At 46.7% G+C, this 22,426-nt stretch overlaps 1 protein-coding gene across 2 annotated transcripts; it reads left to right on the top strand.

The window, feature by feature from the left end:
- Nucleotides 1-2,575: 2,575 nt before the first annotated feature.
- LOC142930603 (protein-arginine deiminase type-4-like) lies at nucleotides 2,576-22,089 on the top strand. 2 transcript variants are annotated; one of them, XM_076073455.1, is made up of 10 exons: nucleotides 2,576-3,089; nucleotides 4,357-4,538; nucleotides 5,041-5,144; nucleotides 5,654-6,339; nucleotides 8,109-8,263; nucleotides 10,055-10,202; nucleotides 12,691-12,796; nucleotides 13,669-13,751; nucleotides 18,600-18,725; nucleotides 19,435-22,089. In XM_076073455.1, the coding sequence occupies exons 4-10, from the start codon at nucleotides 6,241-6,243 to the stop codon at nucleotides 19,672-19,674; spliced, it is 957 nt and encodes a 318-aa protein (XP_075929570.1). In that variant the 5' UTR covers nucleotides 2,576-3,089; nucleotides 4,357-4,538; nucleotides 5,041-5,144; nucleotides 5,654-6,240; the 3' UTR covers nucleotides 19,675-22,089. The 2 variants fall into 2 exon arrangements, with proteins under 2 accessions (XP_075929570.1, XP_075929569.1); XM_076073454.1 differs by lacking the exon at nucleotides 2,576-3,089 and having other exon boundaries at nucleotides 4,176-4,538.
- The last annotated feature ends 337 nt before the right edge of the window (nucleotides 22,090-22,426 follow it).

The raw sequence follows: 22,426 nt of genomic DNA, 5'->3' as shown, positions 1-22,426 counted from the left end.
CATTTGTGGCCAGGTTGCATCTGAAAAATAAGTAAATACCTCGGTAAGTTTTACCTGGTAAGATAAAAAAAAAATACTTATTGGTATGTTTTTTTACTTTACACTCCTATCGTGTTTTCCTATTGTTTGTTAGCTCATCGGATTCCTCCAGTATAAATACACCTTTTTTGTATAGTTTTATAGTTCATAGGTCATTTACGAGTAATTTTAATTGGTAAGTTTGGACCGTGACGCCGGCACACGTGGTCCACTCCGTTTCGAATCACGTCACGGGATCTCGAATGTCCACCACTGTGAAGCAGACGGCCCATTTTGTCTCTGGTTGATACACCCCGCGGCGTCATCCAGGGCGGCCCCTGGGCTCGAACCGCGCTCGTCTGCAACAAGCGGCAAAGGCGCGAGTGCTCAGCCCGTGTCGTCATCCCCAGAGCGTGGCCGCAGTCTTCGCTCACTGGAGGGTGGCGGTGTGGGGGGGCGTTGTAGAAGCTTCGACGGTTGTCGCTCTGTGCCCGTGGTGCTGGGCGGTGGTGCAGTAACGGTTTTGCGCTATGCCTCGCAACGAACCCGGCTACACGGATTTTATTCTTGCTCACGGCCACCAATGCCGGTGACAATTATCTGAACCGATCCTGGGCCTCCCCTAGGTCGACTCAGCCTCAAATGGGTACCTGGTGTGGCATGTAGTAAACATTGCCACTGGGGGCAACAAAGGCAGCCGGTGTGTGGTGCTGGCCATCCACCCCCTTGTGTGCCGTTACAGTCTTTATAGGTGCTACTCGGGAAAAGTACTTGCCCCAACAATCTGTTTAAGGCTATATGGGGGATCTCTATCTCTGTGGTCCTGAGCGGTAGTGTAATGGTTAGAGCGCTGTTCTTTGAACCCACTGTGACTGCCACCAACACCAGTCTGAACTGGTCCTGGACCTCCCCAAGGTCGACTCGGCTTCAAATAAGTACCCGGTGCGGCGCGTAAACATCACCACTGGGCAAGACAAATGCGGCTGGGGCATGATGCTGGCCACCCACCCCCTCATGTGTCGTGCCGGCCCTTCACAGGTGCTGCACGCAACAACAGCGCTTGCCTTGATAGTATTGTTAAGGCTACATGGGGGGGATCTTTGTCTTTTTCTCTGTGGCGCGTGAAGGCGACGTGGAAGTGGGGACCCAACGGGCATGGCGCCATTCTTCTGGTGAATTGCGACAAGGAGACGGACTCCACCCCAAAACCCGACAACGAGGACCGCTACCTACAGGGGGCAGCAGGTGCGCGGTCGCCACTCCATGAACTAAAAATTGATAAACTAAACGAATTTTTATTTTAACAAGCAAGGCCCCACTGAGCTGTATATAACTTCTTTTTCAGAAGCGACCTGGCATTCACAAATGACGGCTCGACGAAGGTGGCTTGTCATCACGTGGACATTTACAGCAGCCAAATACTCTAAACGCGTGACGTTGATTTAAAATGTTTGAGGGAAAAACCGGAGGATCCGGAAAAAAATCCACAGGCGACCACGGGGAGAGAGAGAGAGAGACATGCAAACTCCAATCTCCACCTCACGCCGCTTCGCTTTCTCCGTGCTCCTCATTGACGACTTGCTGAGCGTTTTTATTCTTTAATAATACAAATGCACAAAAAATGTGTGACGTGTGACATGCGTAAACGCCCTCTAGATCAGTGGTTCTCAACCTTCGATTGGCGACTTCTGTGACCCCCTTGTTGAATTTTGTTTCATACGAGCACAAGCTCCTTGCCCGACTAAACATGGTTCTGAGAAATAAATGTATGAATAATGGACATCAATATTTGAACCAGTTGTTCATTTCGTGAGGTATCCTAACTAGCTAGTAACTGCAAGTGCATAAAAGAAGATAATTAAATGGACGCTGTGCAACGCGCGAGGTAATTTGTTCGCGCTCGCTGGTTATCTTGGAAACCCACATTGTTTACGATCGGTGAGTTTAGAAAGGTCTTTCATATCGTTTTGGGTTACCATATGGATATAAATTTCATCTTGGTTATTTTATATTGGCAGACTCATCTAAGATTATTTACAAAATGACTCTCATTGATAAATCACCTCAGGTACCCCCTACACGTGCAGTAGCTACTACACGTGCAGTAGCTACTACACGTGCAGTAGCTACACGTGCAGTAGCTACACGTGCAGTAGCTACACGTGCAGTAGCTACACGTGCAGTAGCTACACGTGCAGTAGCTACACGTGCAGTAGCTACACGTGCAGTAGCTACACGTGCAGTAGCTACACGTGCATTAGCTACGGGCCCCGCACTTTCAAGGGCCCCGCGCTAAATGCTTTGAAGCTATCAATTCCAATTCAGTGATTCTCTATTATTATAGTACTATACCGACTTCAACTTTTATGAATGACTGGGTGTTTAAAGGTTAGCGATTTGTCGTATTTGGCTGTATAGCAAACTAAAAAATACAATGACTTTACTATGCAAGTAAAAATATTGTGTTTTCATATTTAGGGCCCCTTTATAACATATACTACAGGCCCCGCACTAGCTTAATCTGGCACTGCTTGTACCCCCGAGTACCCCCCGGTATGAGAACCACTGCTTTAGAAGGGCTCCCCCTAGAGGGGCGAGAGGCCTTGGGTGTCGACGAAGCGTCGCGGGAGCCATGTTGCGGTGCCCACAAAAGTGGAGGGAAACTGGGAGGAGGGAAGACCAGGAAGGAGGTTGGGTAGATGCAGTGGAGAAAGAGAGGAATGAGAAGAGGGAATGAGATCGAGTGAAGCTGCGATGCTGGCTTCAGAAAGAGCTGACGGGTTATGATCGCCGTGTTATTAATGGGCTGACGGGTGATGATCGCTGTGTCACTAATGAGTTGACGGGTGATGATCACCGTGTCACTGAGCTGACGGGTGATAATCACTGTGTCACTAATGAGCTGATGGGTGATGATCGCTATGCCGCCGCATGTGACCATCCCCCGACAGACCTGCAGGACATGTCGCCCATGCTGGTTCGTACCCGAGGTCCCGCCAAGCTGCCGCCCGGCTACAGCCTCCAGCTGCACACCCTCGAGTCGCAGCACGCCGGCGTCTTCCACGTACCTGGTGAGAGGCCCATCGACCCAACGGAGCACTGCGCCACAGTGGCTAAGAGATGTTAACTACTTCATCTGGTATACAGGATACAGGAGGTCGTGGGCTCAAACCCAACCCTGACGCCTGTCTATAATCACTTTGCACGGTGGCTAGGAGATGTTAACAACCTCGCTGGGTATACAGGAGTTCGTGGGTAAGATCCCGACCCTGACTTCTCTATATTTGGAGTTTGCATGTCTCTCTTCCCGTGGCTGCGTCGATTTTTCTCCGGGTCCTCCGGTTTTTTTTCCCTCTGCATTTAGCATCAAGGTGTATTTAAAGAGAGATACGGTCCGCCAGTTCATTCCTTACGACTCACGACTTCACTTCATACATTCTGTAGCTGCGTTGCTATCTCCTGGTTACCTGGCATCTCAAGCCTATGGTAGCTGGTATCCTGAGGCAGTCCTCAATCCAAATACAAGAAATCCTCACTAAGCGCGAGTTCTGGATTTGCAAGTTTCGCATATTCGCGAGTTTCTAAATCTATCCATTTTTCCCTCTTCGCGACCCGCCAGACTCAGTATTCGCGAGTGTGCGTAGTGCCTACAGACCATCGACACTAGGGAGGTGAGCACAGAATGTTACTACATTTGAAACTGTCTGCAAAGATCAGGTATGCCCTCTCGGCTGCCCACATAGTCCTCACGTCTTGCAGTAATCCCGCTCTAAACTCACTCTTGTGGATTTTTTTACTTCATATACGTACTTATACCAAATGTATAAACGAGTCGACTGTCTGGTCCATTAAAAAGAACGCGAATGCAATCAGGGAGAGTGTTGCGGCTTGCGCTCCCCAGTGCTGAACTGATAACAGCTGTGCTGCGTTGTTATCAAACCCCTGTATCTCCCGAGGAGATCACCACCACCACCACCTCTATCATTGTCAAATCATCATCATTATGAAAGGAAATTAAAAAAACGTCGTACTTCTGAATGTTATTTATTTATTGTATTCATAGTTATTTAACACTTACCATTTCCTCCCTATGTTCACTCGTTCCAGGAACTTCACCCCACTTTTCCCCCACTGGAGCAAAAGTTTTTCTGCATTCGCGAGCATTTTCAACAACGTAATCCTCGCAGATAGAAAAGGTTTTAATTCACTCTCCAGTCTGAATCCTACTCTTGATTCTGAGATCGGACAACCATCACAAGCTTGTAAACGTGACGGGGGATATGTCAAGTGAAGGACACTCGCTGGTTGACACGTTGTCGGTGCCTCGGTGGTGTTGAGATCTGAGCAAGGTGATAGGCACGGAGAGCCATTCGCTGGGGCCGGGCAAGTCGAGCTACTTGTTCGAGTACCCGGGTCGTGGCGGAGAGGTTAAACTCTTCGTGGAGGGGCTAAGCTTCCCGGACGGCGACTTCAACGGATTTGTTCTCTTCCACCTCAGCCTCCTCCAGAGCATCCTGCCGGTGAGTGGGCAGCAGAACCAGCAGCAGCAACCGGGCAGCATCTATCCCCGTGCATCCATCTTTCTTGTCGAGGAGCATAAACCATCACGCAGACTCCGGTCATCCTTGCAGCAGTCGGCTTTTTGTCTGCCCATCGAACGTTGCGATTTATTTTCTATCCAGGTGTCTGGACACATCTTGACATCAGTGATCCATCTTTGGGAAGTGAAGTGGGATAGGCTATTCTGGCAAATGGCGCATGATGCTGGATGTAATTACCAGTGAAACGTCATAATCAAATTGTAAATGTTGTGGATTTACTCTCCAACACACCGGTGGGCTGAAGTTGGAACTAATTGGCGTTTGTTTACATGACACATCCCTTACCAATTGGCTGTGTCGGGTGGTGGAGGGTTACAACACATTTATTGTTATGCGATCTAACCCAAAACCATCATTATGAACATTATGGGTTAGGTTGTTTTGTGACGCTATAGTATTATTATTTTCTCGCTTTTGCCAGGGCAAACAGAGCACACCGATTTTCACCGACAGCGTGGTTTTTCGTGTGGCTCCGTGGATCATGACTCCAAATACCCAGCCGGCGCTGGAGGTCTTCATGTCAAGGTATCTGGGGAGTAGGGATACGTTCCCGATTTTTATGTTAATCCCAAAAATAAATTAAACCGGGCCTAGATGCGGTGGCGTGTGATGCGTGGTGTATCCTCTCTGCATGGTGAGCGGTTGCATGGTTCTGTGGTTGCGTGGTTGTGTGTTTGCGTGGTTGTGTGCTCACCTCAGGGTTAGTAGGGAGTGGAAGTGTAGCAGTTTAGTGCGCTGTGCTACAAACCCGGCAACCCAGGTTCGATTCCCGTTCACAGCCAACACCAGTGATAGCGAATATTTTTACCGGTCCTGGACCTCCCCTAGGTCGACTATGCCTCAAAGGAGTAGCTGGTGCAATGTGTAAACGTCACCACTAGGGAGACAAAGGTGTGTGGAAGAGTGTGTGTTGGTGTAGTGCTGGCCACCCACCCCCTCGTGTGCTGTGCCGGCCTTCATCGGTGCTCGCTAACAGCACTTGCCCCTACAGTCTGTTAAGGCTATACGGGGGAACTTTGTCTTTGTCACCCCAGGGTCGACTCGAATGCGGTGTTCATAAAGCAGATGACCACCCTCGCTCACCTGGCCGGGTGCACGCCAATTGAAATACAGGTCAATATGGACGTGTGGATGCAGGTGAGTGTCAGTGTGTAAGAGAGAGTACTGAGGTGTGTGGGGAGCCGTAGAGTAGCGGTTAGCGTGCTGTGCTACTAACCCAGTGACCTGAGTTCAATTCTCATTCATAGTGGTAAGCACACAGGGTGAGCTCATCTGTCGAAGATGATTAGCATCTCATAATGCTTTAGTTCTGATGGAGCAGTGGTGCAGTGGTGCAGTGGTGAGAGCACTGGGTTATGAACCCGGCGACCCAAGTTCGATTTCCTGATGACAGCTAACATCAGTGGTGAGTGATATCCGAACTGGTCCTAGGGCCCACCCTTCAGCCTGCACTCCACCTGCACGGTGAAGTATGGTCAAACAAACCAAACGTCTTAGTGCGACGTTGGGAGGCCTTAATCCGCCGGTGGATTCACTCGCTACCAACGCTGCTCCATTCACTCAGCGAGGTTTCGTGGGGGTGGGGTAATTGACGTTTCTCTTTGTTCACGCGCAGGACGAGATGGAGTTTGGCTACTGCGAGTGTCCCACCAAGGTCATACCGGTCGTGTTCGACTCCCCGCGGGACCACGAACTTAAGGCCGTGCCGATCCTTCTAACGGTAACCGCGTCGACCCCACCCAGCCCTTGCTGGCTACGCTTCCATGGCAGAAAGCGATGCACACTGCCTCGCGAATCGCGGATTAAAAAGCATACAGGGTGTCCGAAAAATAATAGACCAAAAATAATGTTGAGTAGTTTTATTGTTATTCGAGGTACTGACATTAATTTAATATGGCTTAGGAGTTTTTAGTTTATTCAAAATGTTATGGTATTGATTAGATATTATCGGATTATTAATAAACTTCCACGTCGTCCATCATTTACTATGATCAATAATTCACTATAATCAAACTAATTCAGTGTTCAAACCCTGAGAAAACATTTTCCAACACAGCTGTAGGGGATGGATGATGACACAGCAACATCAACAACAGTAACATGTTTAAGCTCTTCAAGGTCGCTTGGTTTGCTAGTTGTAGACTTTATTTCAAAAATCGCAGAGATAAAAAAAAATCGAATGGCGTTAAGTTGGGCGAACGGGTGGACTTATCATGGTATATCAGAAAATTGGGTTTCTCCTGAAACAGGAAGACGGTACCAGTCATGTAATGTTTACGTTCTGCACGCGGGGTGCAGAACGTAAACATTACCATCAATCAACATGTTAACGTCAGTCGGAACCCTAGGGGTCCTATAGGAGGTGAAACGTGAACCGATTAAAAAACATTAAACATACCTGTCAACCCATACGGTTTACCCGTATTCTTGTACAGGGAAATTAAGTTTTCAGGTCCATACGGCGTACAGCCGTTTCCATGCGGGCAAAATTTTGTTTCTATTTGTTTGTGTTTCGCCCTTTATAAGGGCACGGGGTGACCAATACTGTCTGAATTGGTCTGAAATAAGGTAGGCACTGATAACAGGTTGATAGGTATACTTAATCGATGTCAGTGTTAACGAGGGACTACTGTATACATCATCCAGTAACCCATTCACAGGAATTGCTTGTTACCCACGAAATGCATCGTATCCTCCTATACACAGGGGGGAGTATGGTGAGGACAAAAAGAAAGGGAGCAATGGGAAGGTCGTGCGGAGGAGAGTAGAGTGAGATGAGAGGGGAGCAGCAGGAGGGGGCATGGAGGGGAACCGAGGGGATGATGAGAGAGGATGGAGTGAGACGGGGCATGCAGGGATGAGTCCGTGGAGGCAATTGGACATGGCGAGAGTCATGTTCACTGCGTTCCTAAAAAATAAACCTTTTTTATTGTACTGGGGTAAGACTTACTGAGCAATTATAGCTCTTTTTCAAATCGTGAACTTTTCAGAGACTGTACTCAATTTATTATGCACCTATGTCACTAGTTGTGGGTAATAATGTAAATGAACCATGGTCTGTTTCAACGTGTAAAATTCCAACAGATTACAGCCCTTCAGTCTGTGAGCCTTTCATGTTTTAAAACTAAAACCAACATTTTTATTTTATTTTATCAGGTAAGGCCCACTGAGCTATATGACTCTTTTTCGGAAGCGACCTGGCCACAAATTATAGCTCAACGAAGTGGCTTATCACGTGGATAATTTATCAAAGCAAAATGGTCTTAAATGAATGATCGAAACTAAAAACGAAGGACTTTGGACCAAACATCATAATTCTGCAAGGGTTTTTGGAGAGCAAGGGGGGGAAGCCTCCCAGCCGAGGCACCACCGAGTCGGGGACCCCGGTAAGAACTTCTCGACAGTCTCAAAAGCTGACCTCCAGCATACCAGGCGAGGTAGTTAATATCTCGCCACCATGGTGTTTCTCTGCCCTGGCCGGCGTCTCAGGGCAAGGACTTTGGCTATGTGACGCGGAAGACACGGAGAGGCGAATGGGTGAACAGCCTGGACTCGTTCGGAAACCTTGAGGTGTCGCCCCCCGTCATCGTGAGGGGCAAGAAATATCCACTCGGGCGCATCATCATCGGCAGCGCCTTCCCCGGGTGAGTCTGCTGGGTGTCTCACTCCCTCTCTCATTCTGGGGGTCGCCGCATGGAATGATTCACCTCCCCCCCTCTCCCCCCGAACCTCTTCAATAACTCGATGAATATTCAGTCGGCGGTCGCGATTTGATTCAAGAGCCGATTCTTCTTCAGTCATTATTTTTCGTCATGTTTTCAGAAAGTAAGGAAGAAATCGACTGCCTTGCTGCATTAAAAAAAAATCTTCCGCATTAAGGCCATTTCACACCAATGTCAATCACAGGGGGTTGTTTCCACCATCCTTCACGTTTGGTGAGTGGGAATGGGCCAGGCCCAGTTCAGGTTAACGCTCTTTAACCGATGTTGAACATGGCCGGGATTCAAACTCGGGTTGGCTGGTTCATCTCGCAATGCACCTCCTCACCCCAGCTCCACCCCCTCCACTTCCACTTCATTTGGGCTTAATTTTTTTCACGTTTATTCTATCTCATTTGTACGGTTATCTTCACCCCCCCTCTCCCCCTCCCCATTAGCCCACTTGTAAAAATAGCTTTCTCATTTGCACAAACCTTAATTAGTTCAAGTATATAGTGGACCACTGTAGCCCTCGCCCTCTTCAATGGGAGACAATGACAAAGCTGCCTCCTCCCGAAGCACTCTCGTCGTGGCGAGTGGACATCGAAAATTGCTCTTGCGCAAGACTGGAATTCACATGAAAGCACATTTGGACGTGCGCTCGCCGTTGAATGCAACAATTGTATTGGAATCGGCGATTCCTCAAACACCCATCGTCAAGAAAAAACTGCAACAAATGAGACAGAGAAATAAATGAGAAAATACAAACGAGGTACCATCTACACAAAAAACGGGCGAGTTTGGTCACGATGCTGAATCGTGACAATTTACCAACATCGCTGGACCGACACCTTCTCTGGTGCCGTCACAGGGAAGGCACTGCCGATAAGCCAGAGGAGTCCAGGTGTTGTATATAGGTGTGCACATTTAATTTCTTTCGCACCGTACGTTAGCCAGCCGTGCTAATCGGAGGTGTGGGGGAAGGACAACAAACTAATCAAAGATTGAAGTTCAGATGCAAACTTTTCAGGTTTATAGATCATTTACATTTGAGATTGCAGGATCAACTAAGTACAAAAATCAGTTTTAAAGAATGTTTTTTCAATTTCGATTTGAAAGGGCATAACTCTAGTGGCTTCCTGAGAGCAAAAAAAATATATAGCCATGTGACCACTAGCATATGAACAACTTGTACACACCTAGCAGCATATCGTGCGATATTTTTTAAATTAACATGGCATACCGCTCAATACCAAACCTTAACATAACAACACTGTATAGTATGATTCCGAATCATAACCGAACTCGGCAGAAAGCCAGAAAACGTAAAGAATGAGCTCATTAAGCAGCTCGCACACACACACAGACAAGAGGGGAACGGTCATGAAACAGCTTCATAATTGAGATGTAACGATTTATGATACAAAGTGGGGGAAAATTGAAGATGGAGGGATGGGGGGGCCCAATTAATTATTTTCACCAGGGCCCAAGCCAACCACGCCGCCGCTGCACCAATCACTCTAAGAGTGGCGGGACTACAGGCACGTGCCACGCACCACCTCGAGCTCAAATGGGTCCCTCGTTCGCAGGATCGTCCCATTCACCGCATTCCCTCTCCACCTCCTGTCCCCTTATCCCCCTGACTCCGTCGCCCGCCGTTGTCGCCCAGGTGTGACATCCCGACCCGCCCTGACCCGCCGCGCCCCGCTTGTCTCGTATGTGGTCCCGTCCCTGCAGAGAGCGCGCGGGGCGCAAAATGGCCCGCGCCGTGCGCGAGTTCCTGTTCGCGCAGCAGGTGCAGGCGCCCGTTGAGCTCTACAGCGACTGGCTCAGCGTGGGCCACGTCGACGAGTTCATGAGCTTCGTGCCGGCGCCCGACCGCAAGGTTTGGCGTGATGGTGAACTGTCCTCCGATTACACGGGAGATGATGGTGGTTGTTGCGATTTAGAAAGTGGTGGTGTAGTTTAGGTGACGGTTAGGAGGACAGGCGGGAGAGGTTAAGGGGGGGGGGGGGTTGGGGTAGGTCTGGTAGTAGCTGGGGGGTGGGGGACAGGGAGGCGCCACGGTGGCAAGATTTTAACTACCTTACCTGGTGTAGAGAAGGTAGTGGATTTCATACTGACCCTGACGCCTGCTGTATATTTGGAGTTTGCATGTTCTTCCTGTGGTCGCGAGGATTTGTCTCCAGGTCCTTCACGTTTAGAATCAATATGCTTTTAAAGCATTTGGCTGCAATAAATGCCCATGTGATTAGCCACTAATGAAAAAGCACTACATAGCTCTGTGGGCCTCACCTGGTAAAATAATGGTTTAATTTAATTTTAGGTTAGTTTAGTAGCAGCAGCAGTAGTAGATTGGACTGGGGAGAAGAGATGGGATTTAAGGGAGGAGCGGCAGCTGGTTGTTCTGGCAACGATGATTGTTCCGCATGCAGTGGGAGTTTGTTCCCAGTGAAGGGGAGCCAGAAGGGACAAGGAACGAGAGAGCGAGGCTGGGTGCAGGATGGTGAGGGCGGCACGGAGAGGGACCGCAGAGACTGGGAGCATAGAGGATAGGATGTAACAGAGGAGTAAGAGACGAGAGAAGCAAGACGAGGGTGGGGCAGGACCATGGATGGATTTTTAAACTCGAGCAGTGGTTCCCAACCTGTGGTCCGCGAGGCTACTATGGTGGGGTGGGGGTCCCGTGGAAAAAAAGATAAATAATAACATCCTCACCGAGGAAATGCACAATTTCAAATAACTAGTGGTTGCAGCGTGTGGTGTTCCGCTAAATATTTGGAGGTTGGGAAAGAGGGTTGGGAACCGCTGGCGTGGAGTACCGCTGGCCTCGAGTACGGGCCGCTTCCAAAAAACGTTAACACTTAAATGGGACTATCGTTTTTAATGAAACAATAACGGATAAGGTACTGTAACATGATACCAAAATGTAATGTTAATAGCTTAAAAATGTGAAAGTCTCCACTTGTTCGCAATCATTGTCAACACATGCCTGGAATCATCTCCAGGTGGTCTCCAGAGCCTGGAGGCACATTTCTTGTGGCATTGTTGCAAATTCTCAGACGTGTTAAACATTTTTTTAAGCACCCTGTATATTCGAGCACACGTGCATGCACAATGTCTATATACATGCGTTGTTTATTTTGTTGTTATTATTGTGGTTGCTAAGCACAGGCCCAAAATGCCAAGGGGTGAGCAAACAAACAGCACTATTGAAGGTATACCATAGTCTCATCATTATAAAAGACTTGCAAGGTCCGATGCACTCTAAACATGTGCCCAGTGTCAATAAAGTTATATTGGTCACACACACGAAAACTGAATAATAAGATGCACCTGGAAATGTTGTTTTAAAGTACGGGGAGAAAAAAACTGTCTCTTATAATCTGGAGAATATGCAAATAGATGACCATTGATCTTTTTTTACTTGAACAAGATAATAAGATCTTTAAAAAGGAAATAATAGGAGGGTTTGTGTGAGATTTAGAAAAATCAATTAGAAGACAGATTTTTTTAAAATAATCATTTAAGCGGCATGCATTTTCCAATGGCAGCTGTCAGGCATCCGGCCTTCAAGACGCGCGACACTCAGAATCATAATCTGAATTATTTTTATTGGAAGAATCCGATGAGCTACAAAGCTCTTTTTCACAAAGATGTCCAGAGTGACGACCTCGGTGACGACGAGTGACGGCGTCATCAGTGGCGCAAGGTGGCCGCAGGGCTTCCAGTGGGGGGCTGATATTGCTCGCACATCGGATGAGAGATGGGGAAACATTACCAAAGGAACTAAGGCTGAAGATTGGAAGGAAAAATAAAGATGGAAAATGAGATTGTGGGATGAGATGCAGTTTGGGGGAATGCCCGAGATGGAGGTGGCAAAGAGATCGTGAAGAGTGGAAGACGCGGGTGGGAGGCCCCTGCCCAACGGCGGGGCTGCTAACGATCTTTGTCTGTTTGTGTTGTTGTGTGTTGTGTTGTTGTTGTCGTTGTTGTACGCGATGTGTTTGTGTTGATGTCGTTGTCATTGTGTGTTTGTGTTGTTGTACGGTGTTGTCGTTGTGTACGATATGTTTGTGTTGCTGTGCATTGTGTGGTGTTATTGTCGTTGTGTGTGATGTGTTTGTGCTGCCGTGCATTGTGTTGTGCTTTGTGTGGTGTTGTTATTGCCGTTGTTCATCGTGTTTGTGTTGTTGTTGTCGTTGTGTGCGATGTGTTTGTGTTGCTGTGCATTGTGTTGTGTTGTCATTGTGTGTGACGTGTTTGTGTTACGGTGAATTGTATTGTGCTTTGCGTGGTGTTATTATTGTCGTGTTCTACGTGTTTGTGTTGTTGTTGTGTGCGATTTGCTTGTGGTGCCGTGCGACACACAGGGGTTCCGGCTGCTGCTCGCGAGCCCCAACGCGTGTCTCCGTCTCCTCAAGGAGCTGCACCAGCAGGGCCACGGCCAGAGGCGCCTCTTTGAGAGCTGCCCAGACGGTGAGCTCGTCACTAAATGTGCAGGTTGAAGATTTATAAACATCGACGCTGAAGCTGCAGTTGGCAGCGCAAGATCCTAGGTATTAAATGAAGCGGTGTCCCGCACATTGGACGACTACGTATTTGTGTTTAGCTTTAATGTGCAGGTACATATTCGTCTTCTGCTAGTTGAGGGCATCTGAAAGCAGGCAAAATGGAAACGTGGTGGATTGGGCCTTAGGCCTTTCCTAGACTGTATTCTAATACTGATAAAAGTTCTGGGTCATGATTGACTAGAAGAGAAAAATGAGGCACCGACCCTTTTGTAAAGACTTCCATCTGGTGAGTTGCAAAGAAAGAAAAAATACGTTTTGGGAAAATATCCTTGCCTTTCCAAGAAATATAACTGTAAAGCACCAAACATTGGATGGCATTATAAAGTCAGGGCTGCCACATGTCTTGGGTTTCAGTTGGACAATCAGGAAATTGGCATCTCTCTTTGGGTGGCAGCGATTGATTTGCACCGAGAACTGGTACCGGTTTTGCATTGAACAGAATCCGTAATACGGATTTTTTGGGTTCGATCGCGTAAATATAAATGTATTGTTAAAACCGCCACCACCCGACGTAGCCAATTATTGAGGTTTGTCACGTAAACAGAACATGCCAATTTGTTACTAGCACAGCACACCGGTGTGTTGGAGAGCAAATCCACAACATTTACAATCTGAGTATGACGTTTCACCATTGCTAGTTGTAGTTACTGCTAGTTGTAATTACAACAGGCAGTAATGCTAGTTGTAGTCAATGCTGTAAGCAATGAAACCTAACCTCTGACCTCCCACATCTCCTCTATCGCGATCACCCTCTTCCCATCTATGATCCCCCCACAGTTGTCTCATCCTTGGAGCGCAAGATGAAGATTCAGGACATCCTCGATGACATAAACATCACGACTGAAAACAATAATGTGCAGGTACAGTATTCACCCAGAGGTGGACCTGTTCTCACCGATACCCAGAGATAACCACACACTGATACCCAGAGATAACCACACACACACACTGATAGCCAGAGATAACCACACACTGATACCCATAAATAACCACACACACATACTGATACCCAGAGATAACCACACACACACACTGGTACCCAGAGATAACCACACACACACACACTGATACCCAGAGATAACCACACACACACACTTATACCCAGAGATAACCAAACACACACACACTGATACCCAGAGATAACCACACACACACACTTATACCCAGAGATAACCACACACACACACACTGATACCCAGAGATAACCAGACACACACACACACTGATACCCAGAGATAACCACACACACACACACTGATACCCAGAGATAACCACACACACACACTGATACCCAGAGATAACCACACACACACACTGATACCCAGAGATAACCACACACACACACTGATACCCAGAGATAACCACACACACACTGATACCCAGAGATAACCACACACACACTGATACCCAGAGATAACCACACACACACACTGATACCCAGAGATAACCACACCCACACACACTGATACCCAGAGATAACCACACACTCGCACACTGATACCCAGAGATAACCACAGACACTCACACACTGATATCCAGAGATAACCACACACACACACACTGATACCCAGAGATAACCATACACACACTGATACCCAGAGATAACCACACACGCACACACTGATACCCAGAGATAAGCACACACACACACGATTTTAGGGTGTCCTTCAAACACCTGCCTCGTGCAGGGGGTGGGATTCATTCGTGTTCAGAAATTCCTCGTTTACACGGTAGATGCATTCCTGAAAAGTGCTGCGTTCAGTGTAAATGCATTAAGTGAGGAATTAACCGACTGAATCACGTTTATATAATTAACTCATCCGATGGTAGGACATACAACTAATTTGAGGGTACGCCGTCGCGTTACTGTATTGTTCCGCGTTACTGTATCATACCGCTTAGTCGCGCGACTCAAGAAAGTAGTTCGTCGTCGACCGCTCAGGAACCACGTTATAACGGGGCGTGGTCCACGTTATAATGGGGAGCGGCCAACGTTATAACTGAGAGCAGCCAGCGTTGTTGCATGGCGCGTTCCGCTTGTGTGCGAGAGTGCTCCCTCGCAGAACTCTCGTAGCGAGGAACGCGCTGTGTGAACACGCGTTAAGCGAGGACTTCACCGTATATCCGTTTCATGAGCAAAAGCCTATTCTAGATTTTAAGTTTTCGTGACTGCAAGGATCCATATTCTTTGGTTCTTTCGGTAAAGTCACGTAGATAAAAAAATGAAATAAAACAACAATAAAAACAACTAAATTAAATCACGACGTTTCTGGCACAACACAAGCGCCCGTCATCAGGTGGGACACAACAGTTAGAAACAACTGCTGAACTGGGCAAGAAATCTGCAGTGAAACAAGACGCTATATAAATAAGAGAGGGGTGGGAGGAGCCAAGGAGGAGATACAGAGTGGGGGGGTGGGGGTGCGTGGGGTAGGGCGTAGGAAGATCAAAGAGAGGAAAGGGAAGACACTAACATGCTGAACATGCTGCAATGGACAACATGACACTAAACATGCTGAGCCCTCAAAGGCTTAGGACACATCCAAACAGACGTTGCTGGAGCTGAAATTGCCACTATCCTCAAAAATTCTAAGAAACCCATTAGCAACATTGGCAAAAATGAGCGCTCTGAACTCGTAAATTTGAAAAAGAGGGATGAGATAGTCATCCTCTCGGCCGACAAGGGCAATGCCACTGTCATCATGGATATAACCACATACAACAACAAAATCCAGGGCCTACTCAATGATGGCAGCTACTCCAAAATCAATAGAGATCTGACTAACAGCCTAACTACTAAAACCAACAAGAAAATTACCAGTTCGACTTCCCTAATCGAACCAGTCAAACGGCTCTCCCTAAAACCCTCGGCTGCTAGACCACCCAGATTCTATGGTTTTCCCAAGATCCATAAAGAAGGTACCCCATTGCAGCCCATCGTGTCCACGATCAACTTACCTACCTACAAACTAGCCCGTTTTCTGCCGGATACTTTACTTCCCTTTACTGGCAAGACCACTTCAGCTGTACTTAATTCAACTCACTTGGTCTCTCTAATCAAGGACATTTCACTGTCCCCTGATGATGTCCTCGTCAGCTTTGATGTGGTCTCTCCATTTACCAAGGTTCCAGTGCCTGACACTTAGGCCTCGGCAAGGTAAGGTAATTTACCCTTTTTACCGGGTAAAAGAGTAAAGGTGTCGACATGCCAACGGGTAAGGTAAAGGGTAGGGTTAAAGGTAGCTCGGAAGAATTACCCAGTAGGGTAACGGTAGCGCGAAGTATTACCCGGTAAATACGGTGCCTTGTTTACCACTAAAAGCTCCGTGGCGCAGTCCGTGGCCTCCATTTAATTAGTAATATTTAAAAAAAACTTTCTTAAAAACACGCTTTTATGAAATGTATGAGTAATTGCAGAACTCCACGACTCCAGGAAGTGGCCCCGAAGCTTGCCGTAACGTAAGGGACCGTGGCCAATTACAGCCAACGTCAGTTGACTGTGGACAATTAGACCCAAGCCGAAACATAACATAAAAAATGTTTAAAACTTATATATATATTTTAATGATAGAATATAGTATTGTCATCAGTATGACATAAGTATATCAAGTTTGCAGTCGATACCACATTGGGAAGTGGGTTAAAATTTAGTTACAAGATTTGAGGACAACAACAGTGAGTTAAAATAAAGCGTGTAAAATTGTAATCATCGAGAGTATTCTCTATGAATAAAGCACTCTACCTAGCATTTACCTGTTATAAACCTTTTTCATGTGTAGTACCCCAGTAATTACCCTGTAATCGGGTAATTTGTATGGGGTAAGGGTAATAAGTGGGGTAAGGGTAAAAGGTAGGGTAAAGGTAGGCTCGTTGTTTTAACCTTTTACCTTACCTTGCCGAGGCCTACTGACACCATAGCAATAATTGAACACTTTGTCCAACATGGACTGAACCCTGATGTCCCTGTGCTGGTTAGGCACTGCCTCATCAACACTTACTTCACCTGGAATGGTACTTTCTACAAACAAAATGAGGATACCCCATGGGTCCCCCTTGTCACCAGTGATAGCCAATGTTTTCATGGAGAAATTTGAAACAGACGCCATCCAGACATCCACCCTATGTCGTTCCCTGTGGAAGAGATATGTGGATGACACTTTCGTCATTTGGCAACATGGCCTACCAGCATTGAACCAATTTCTTGACCACATTAACTCCATACACCCATCAATCAAATTCACCATGGAAGTGGAGAAGGATGGCAAGCTACCATTCTTGGATGTTCTGTTTGAGAGGAGGTCCCATGGCTCTTTGGGACATTCTGTCTAAAGGAATGCCACCCACACAGACTCCTATCTGAAGCCTGATTCCCACCACCATCCGGCACAGAAGAATTCCCTCATCAAAACACTGATCCATAGGGCCGACTGCATCTCTGACCAACACCACCTGGTCAATGAATTAGAACATGTACACATGGCCCTTAAGATGAATGGATACTCGGTCCGTAGTATCCGCAAAGTTGTATCTCCTACCATGGAGAAACAACCCCCTAAGACTCCGATCAAAACCATCACGTTACCATACATAGATGGCGTTACCAAAAAGGTTGCCAAAATCTTAAACAAAACACAAGATCCAGGTCCGATTTAGTACAGTACACAAAATCCGTGATCTAATCTCATCTGTGAAGGATGTCATTCCTGACTTGCAATACCCTGGAATCTACAAACTAAGTTGCATCTGTGGTGATCGTTACATTGGCGAAACGAAACGTCATGTTTCTGACCGTGTCCGCGAGCACAAGTCAGATCTGAAACACGGAAAAACCAATTCCTCCGCAGTTGCTGATCACTGCTATAATGCTGTGGGCTCTCATGATATTGTTTTTTCCGAGACCAAGGTACTCTGCAAACCATCTGGCTACTATGAAAGGTTTGTTCATGAAGCCATCCAGATACACAAACATAGACATAACTTTAACTGAGATGATGGATACAAATTGAGCAATCATTGGAAATATGTTATTAATCAGGTAAAATCATAACTACATGATGTTGTTGTCCATTGCGGCATGTTTAGTGTCATGTTGTCCATTGCAGCATGTTTAGTGTCTTCCCTTTTCTCTCTTTGATCTTCCTATGCCCTACCCCCCGCCCCACGCACCCCCCACCCCCCACCCCCCCACCTTGGCTCCTCCCACCCCTCTCTTATTTATATAGCGTCTTGTTTCACTGCAGTTAGATGTTTCTAACTGTTGTGTTCCACCTGATGACGGGCGCTTGTGTTGCGCCCAAAACGTCGTGATTTAATTTAGTTGTTTTTATTTTTGTTTTATTTTATTCTATTATTACCTACGTGACTTTACCGAAAGAACCAAAGAATACAAAAGCCTATTGTTTCCATAAGGCCAAAGACAGCCCCATTTGATGGCTTTGAATGCTACTTTTTATCGTTCGTTATTATTAATACTACATGCATATAAAAAATAATTGACGTCAAAGTTAGTGAGAGAAAAAGAAAATCGCCACTGAAATCGCCAAAAATCACGCGCCAATTTTGTAAGGCACAAAGACAAAGATCCCCCATATAGCCTTAACGGCCTTTTGGGGCAAGTGCTGTTAGCGAGCACCTGTGAAGAAATGCACACACACACGCGCGCACACACACGCACACGTGCGTATTAATGGCAACGACTGTGGTGGCAGCGCTGCATTGACTGGAACCGCGACGTGCTCAAGAGGGAGCTGGGCCTGGAGGAGGCGGACATCATCGACCTCCCCGTGCTCTTCTTCCTCAACGAGAGCAAGGCCGAGGCCTACTTCCCCGACGTGGTGCGTGTGGATGCTCTGTTACCAAAGCTCCACTCTTTAACTGTTTAACTATTTTTTTTATTTTACCAGGTAAGGCCCACTGATCTATATAGCTCTTTTTCAGAAGTGACCTGTCCATCACAAATAGTTTGAGGACCATTGAGATTAGAAGCTTAATTTTTTTATTATTATTTTTAATAGTATATACAGGAAAAGCTCTGCAATTCGGCACTTTACCATCCAGAATGCTCCATTAAACCGGCATCTGTTAGAAATGGCAATATCCGAATTTTGTTTACGATAGCCATCCGGCATCTTGCCGTGCCCTTCTCTTAGATCTGTTTATTTCACGATGCTGCCAAGTGGTCACACTAGTGGCAGTCTCAGTTGTAAACATTCACCATCCACCACTGCCATCGCATTGTGCTTGCGCTGTATCGTGACTTCAGCCACAGGAAACTCATTTCCTTAGAACTGCTTGTTGTTGTGTTTAGTTTGTTGTCTTTACCCCGCACCTCCCATTAGCACTGTTGGCTACACACGGTGCGAAATAAGTTCACCGTACATACATACTTTGTATACTGTACCCTAAACTACCCCACTCCTCTATGACCAACTTGGAATACTCTACAACTGACTGCTAAGAACCTCTGCAAAATAGTATATTATTCCTTATATCATCGTTAAAATGCAGGCTTATTAATTTCTCCCGTGCCATTCCGTGGCCCAGGTGAACATGGTGGTGCTCAACAAGCAACTGGGCATCCCAAAGCCATTCTGGCCGCACGTGGACGGGCAGTGCCCACTGGAGAGACGCGTGCGCTCCCTGCTCGAGCCCCTGGGCCTCGCTTGCCACTTCATCGACGACCTGAAGACCTACCACCTCAATCAGGGCGAGGTGCACTGCGGCTCCAACACTCGCCGCTCACCCTTCGCCGGCGTCCGCTGGTGGGACGTGGACCCCCTGTGAGACCCGTCAAGCCCCTGGGCGTGAAGACGACAGCCCACGTCATGCCGATGGCCCGTCCTCCGCTGGATCGTCCGAGCCAAGCCAGTGCGAGGCCCGCATGTGTTATTGTGCATATAATTATAATAACACACATTACAACTAATTACTAATCTACAACTCATTACTAATCATAACCATTGACTGATTACCAATCGATTTTATAATTACAATACCCCCCCCCTCCTGCCTGAAATCACTGCACCTGAATGAGTTAAATGATGACGTCACCCTGCTGCTCTATTTAACACCGGGAGAAAGTGAGGGCTTTACCATTCTGGCGAATTGCCCGATGAAGCTGGATTCACTCGTCAACACACCGGTGGGCTAAAGTAGTAAACTATTTGTCCTTTGTAAACGTGACACATTTTTTACTGTTTGGCCATGTCGGGTGGTAGAGGGTTACGACACATTTATACATAACGCGATCTAACCCAAAAACCTTTATTATGAATAATATTGGTCACGAAAGCCTACGTGTTAAACTGATGGTACAGGTGGTTGGTTTTCCCACTGTGCTGAGCCACAACCAAAGCATAATTTCCTGGGCTAACAAAGTATCTGAATCTAGCTCGGGCCCAAACAGGGTCAGGGTCAATGATTCACAAAGAGTTTTGCTTGGGTTAGGTCACGTAAATATAAATGCGTTGATTAACCCGCCACCATCCGACGCAGCCAATTTGTAAGAATTGTATGTTGAACTTCTTTCGCACCATACGTAGCCAACCGTGCTTATCGGAGGTGTCGGGGAAGGACCACAAACGAAACACGAAAAGCAGTTCTAAAGAAATGAGTGTTCCATCCAGATTATAACGTAAACAAAACGTGTCAATTTGTTACTACTACAGCACACCGGTTGTGTGTTGGGAGAGTAAATCCACAATTTACTATTTTTACTCTTTGCCACATCAATGTGCTGAAGCAGCAACTAATTGGCATGTTTTGTTGATGTGACAAACCTCGCCAATTGGCTGTCGGGTGGTGGCAGGCTGAATTACACATTTATATCTAACACGTAGCCTACTACTACGTGTTAAACAGGGCTAATGATTCGTTCATCATGTGCGACGCTAGTCGGCACACTGTGGTGAGGACACGGCGTCATCACATTGTCTACCTGTGTCTCGACTTGCTCGTTGTGCTTGTTGCCGGTGGCATGGCTCGGCTGGTTGCAGTGGAAAAGCAACCCAAGCAACCTCCCGAGTGCCACCAGGGCTGGCTCGGTACAGCCCTGGCATGTCTTGGCTGGTGCAGTGGAAAAACAACCCAGCACCTCTCGAGTCACACCAGGGTTGGCTCGGCACAGCTCTGGCATAGCTTGCTCAGCTGGTTCAATTCAGGCAACTGCCTTGTGAGTATTAATCCAGGCTGTAATCACGTATGGTGATTTGATTATTTCAGGCAGGTAACTCGTGCCAGCTCTTAAGGACTAAAAACAAATAGTAGGCTTGTCGAAGGGCGTTATCTAAGCCAAGTAACTCTTGCAGCAGACTTTTGCCTTATCATTGCAAACATTGTGTAGGGAAAGGCATTTAAGAAAACTGTGGCTGGTATGATGTTCGTGCCTATTCAGGCCTATTCATCCCCCAATTGACTTGCGAATCCTTTGAGATCGAAGGATAACTAGAGCCCCAAGGATCAACTTAACTCTGACATCCAGTTTTGCATTGGATAAGAAAAGTTTAAATTAGAAAAACATGTAACGAGTGTGCGTCACTCGAATTGGCCGTGGCAACAATGATTTAGATTAATGTGAAGAATAGTTTTACATGGCTTTTAAACTTTACAAAATTTTATCATAATTTCCCTGTTTGCATCATGTCTGAGACGAAGTATCCATTGGGATGTCTCATTCAGCAGTGCAACCAACCCCCCCTTGTGTAATGGTATGGCTCACTGAAGAGGATATAGCAGCGCTACCTCTGAGACAGCTGGAAGTGACCTCTGGCTCCACGTGTCAGAGGGAGGAATTTTCTCACCCGCTCTGCCACGTGAGACTTAATGTTCATTGCATGAGCGTCAAACTTTCAAAGTTGGGAATTTAGCTTAAATTAAAAGCGCAGAGTTTCTTGACAATATCCGCCTGCGAATGTACTCCGGTTTACAGGAGATATTGATTCAAAATGCTTCTCTTCTACGTGTCTCGGCATCGAAAAGACGTCGGCGCCAGGTTCGACCACAGGCCACCAAGTCATGTGATTCGCTTTGCTTTTTAATGTACCTTCCATGGACCAAAATCAGTAGTACATTTATGAGAAGTGCCTCATTTCCAGGTGCATTTCTCTTTTATATTTTATTAATCGCCACTGCAAATTGATGTGGTTAAAATATTGGTGTTTGATTGATGTTGCACTGCTTTCAATAAATTGTTTAAACGTGTTCTTTGTTCTTGACTTTCTGTGGCCAGGTCGCTTCTGAAAAAGAGCTATTTACCTGGTAAAATCTTTTTTTTAGTTTAGAATAGTTCACTAATTTGAAACTGAAATGCGCTGGCAGTGGCTTCGCCATCATCATCGCCTCTCCACCAGATGGGCACACACAGCTCATTCGGGTCACCCCTTATGGGGATGCTACGATATAAAGTACGATGTCATGTCCACGATAATCACACTGTCCGTTTAACAAAAATATAATTTCCGTCGCTCGTGCCGTATACTGGGCTCTTGTTTAATAAAAATGATAAAATATATCATCACAGTAAGTCCTCGTTTAAGGC

This window comes from Petromyzon marinus, chromosome 42 (genome assembly GCF_048934315.1).
Source record: "Petromyzon marinus isolate PM22_M1 ecotype Great Lakes invasive population chromosome 42, UKy_Petmar_22M1.pri1.0, whole genome shotgun sequence".
NCBI lineage: Eukaryota > Metazoa > Chordata > Hyperoartia > Petromyzontiformes > Petromyzontidae > Petromyzon > Petromyzon marinus.
Note: the sequence above shows the minus strand (reverse complement) of the source record. Positions and strands in the feature narration are given on the sequence as shown.

Excerpts from the sequence above, each read along its gene's own strand:
- LOC142930603 (XM_076073455.1), top strand. The coding sequence starts at position 6,241 with ATGGAGTTTGGCTACTGCGAGTGTCCCACCAAGGTCATACCGGTCGTG. Across the intron at positions 6,340-8,108 it reads CCGTGCCGATCCTTCTAACG|GGCAAGGACTTTGGCTATGT; the intron begins GTAACCGCGTCG and ends CCGGCGTCTCAG. Across the intron at positions 13,752-18,599 it reads CTGAAAACAATAATGTGCAG|CGCTGCATTGACTGGAACCG; the intron begins GTACAGTATTCA and ends CTGTGGTGGCAG.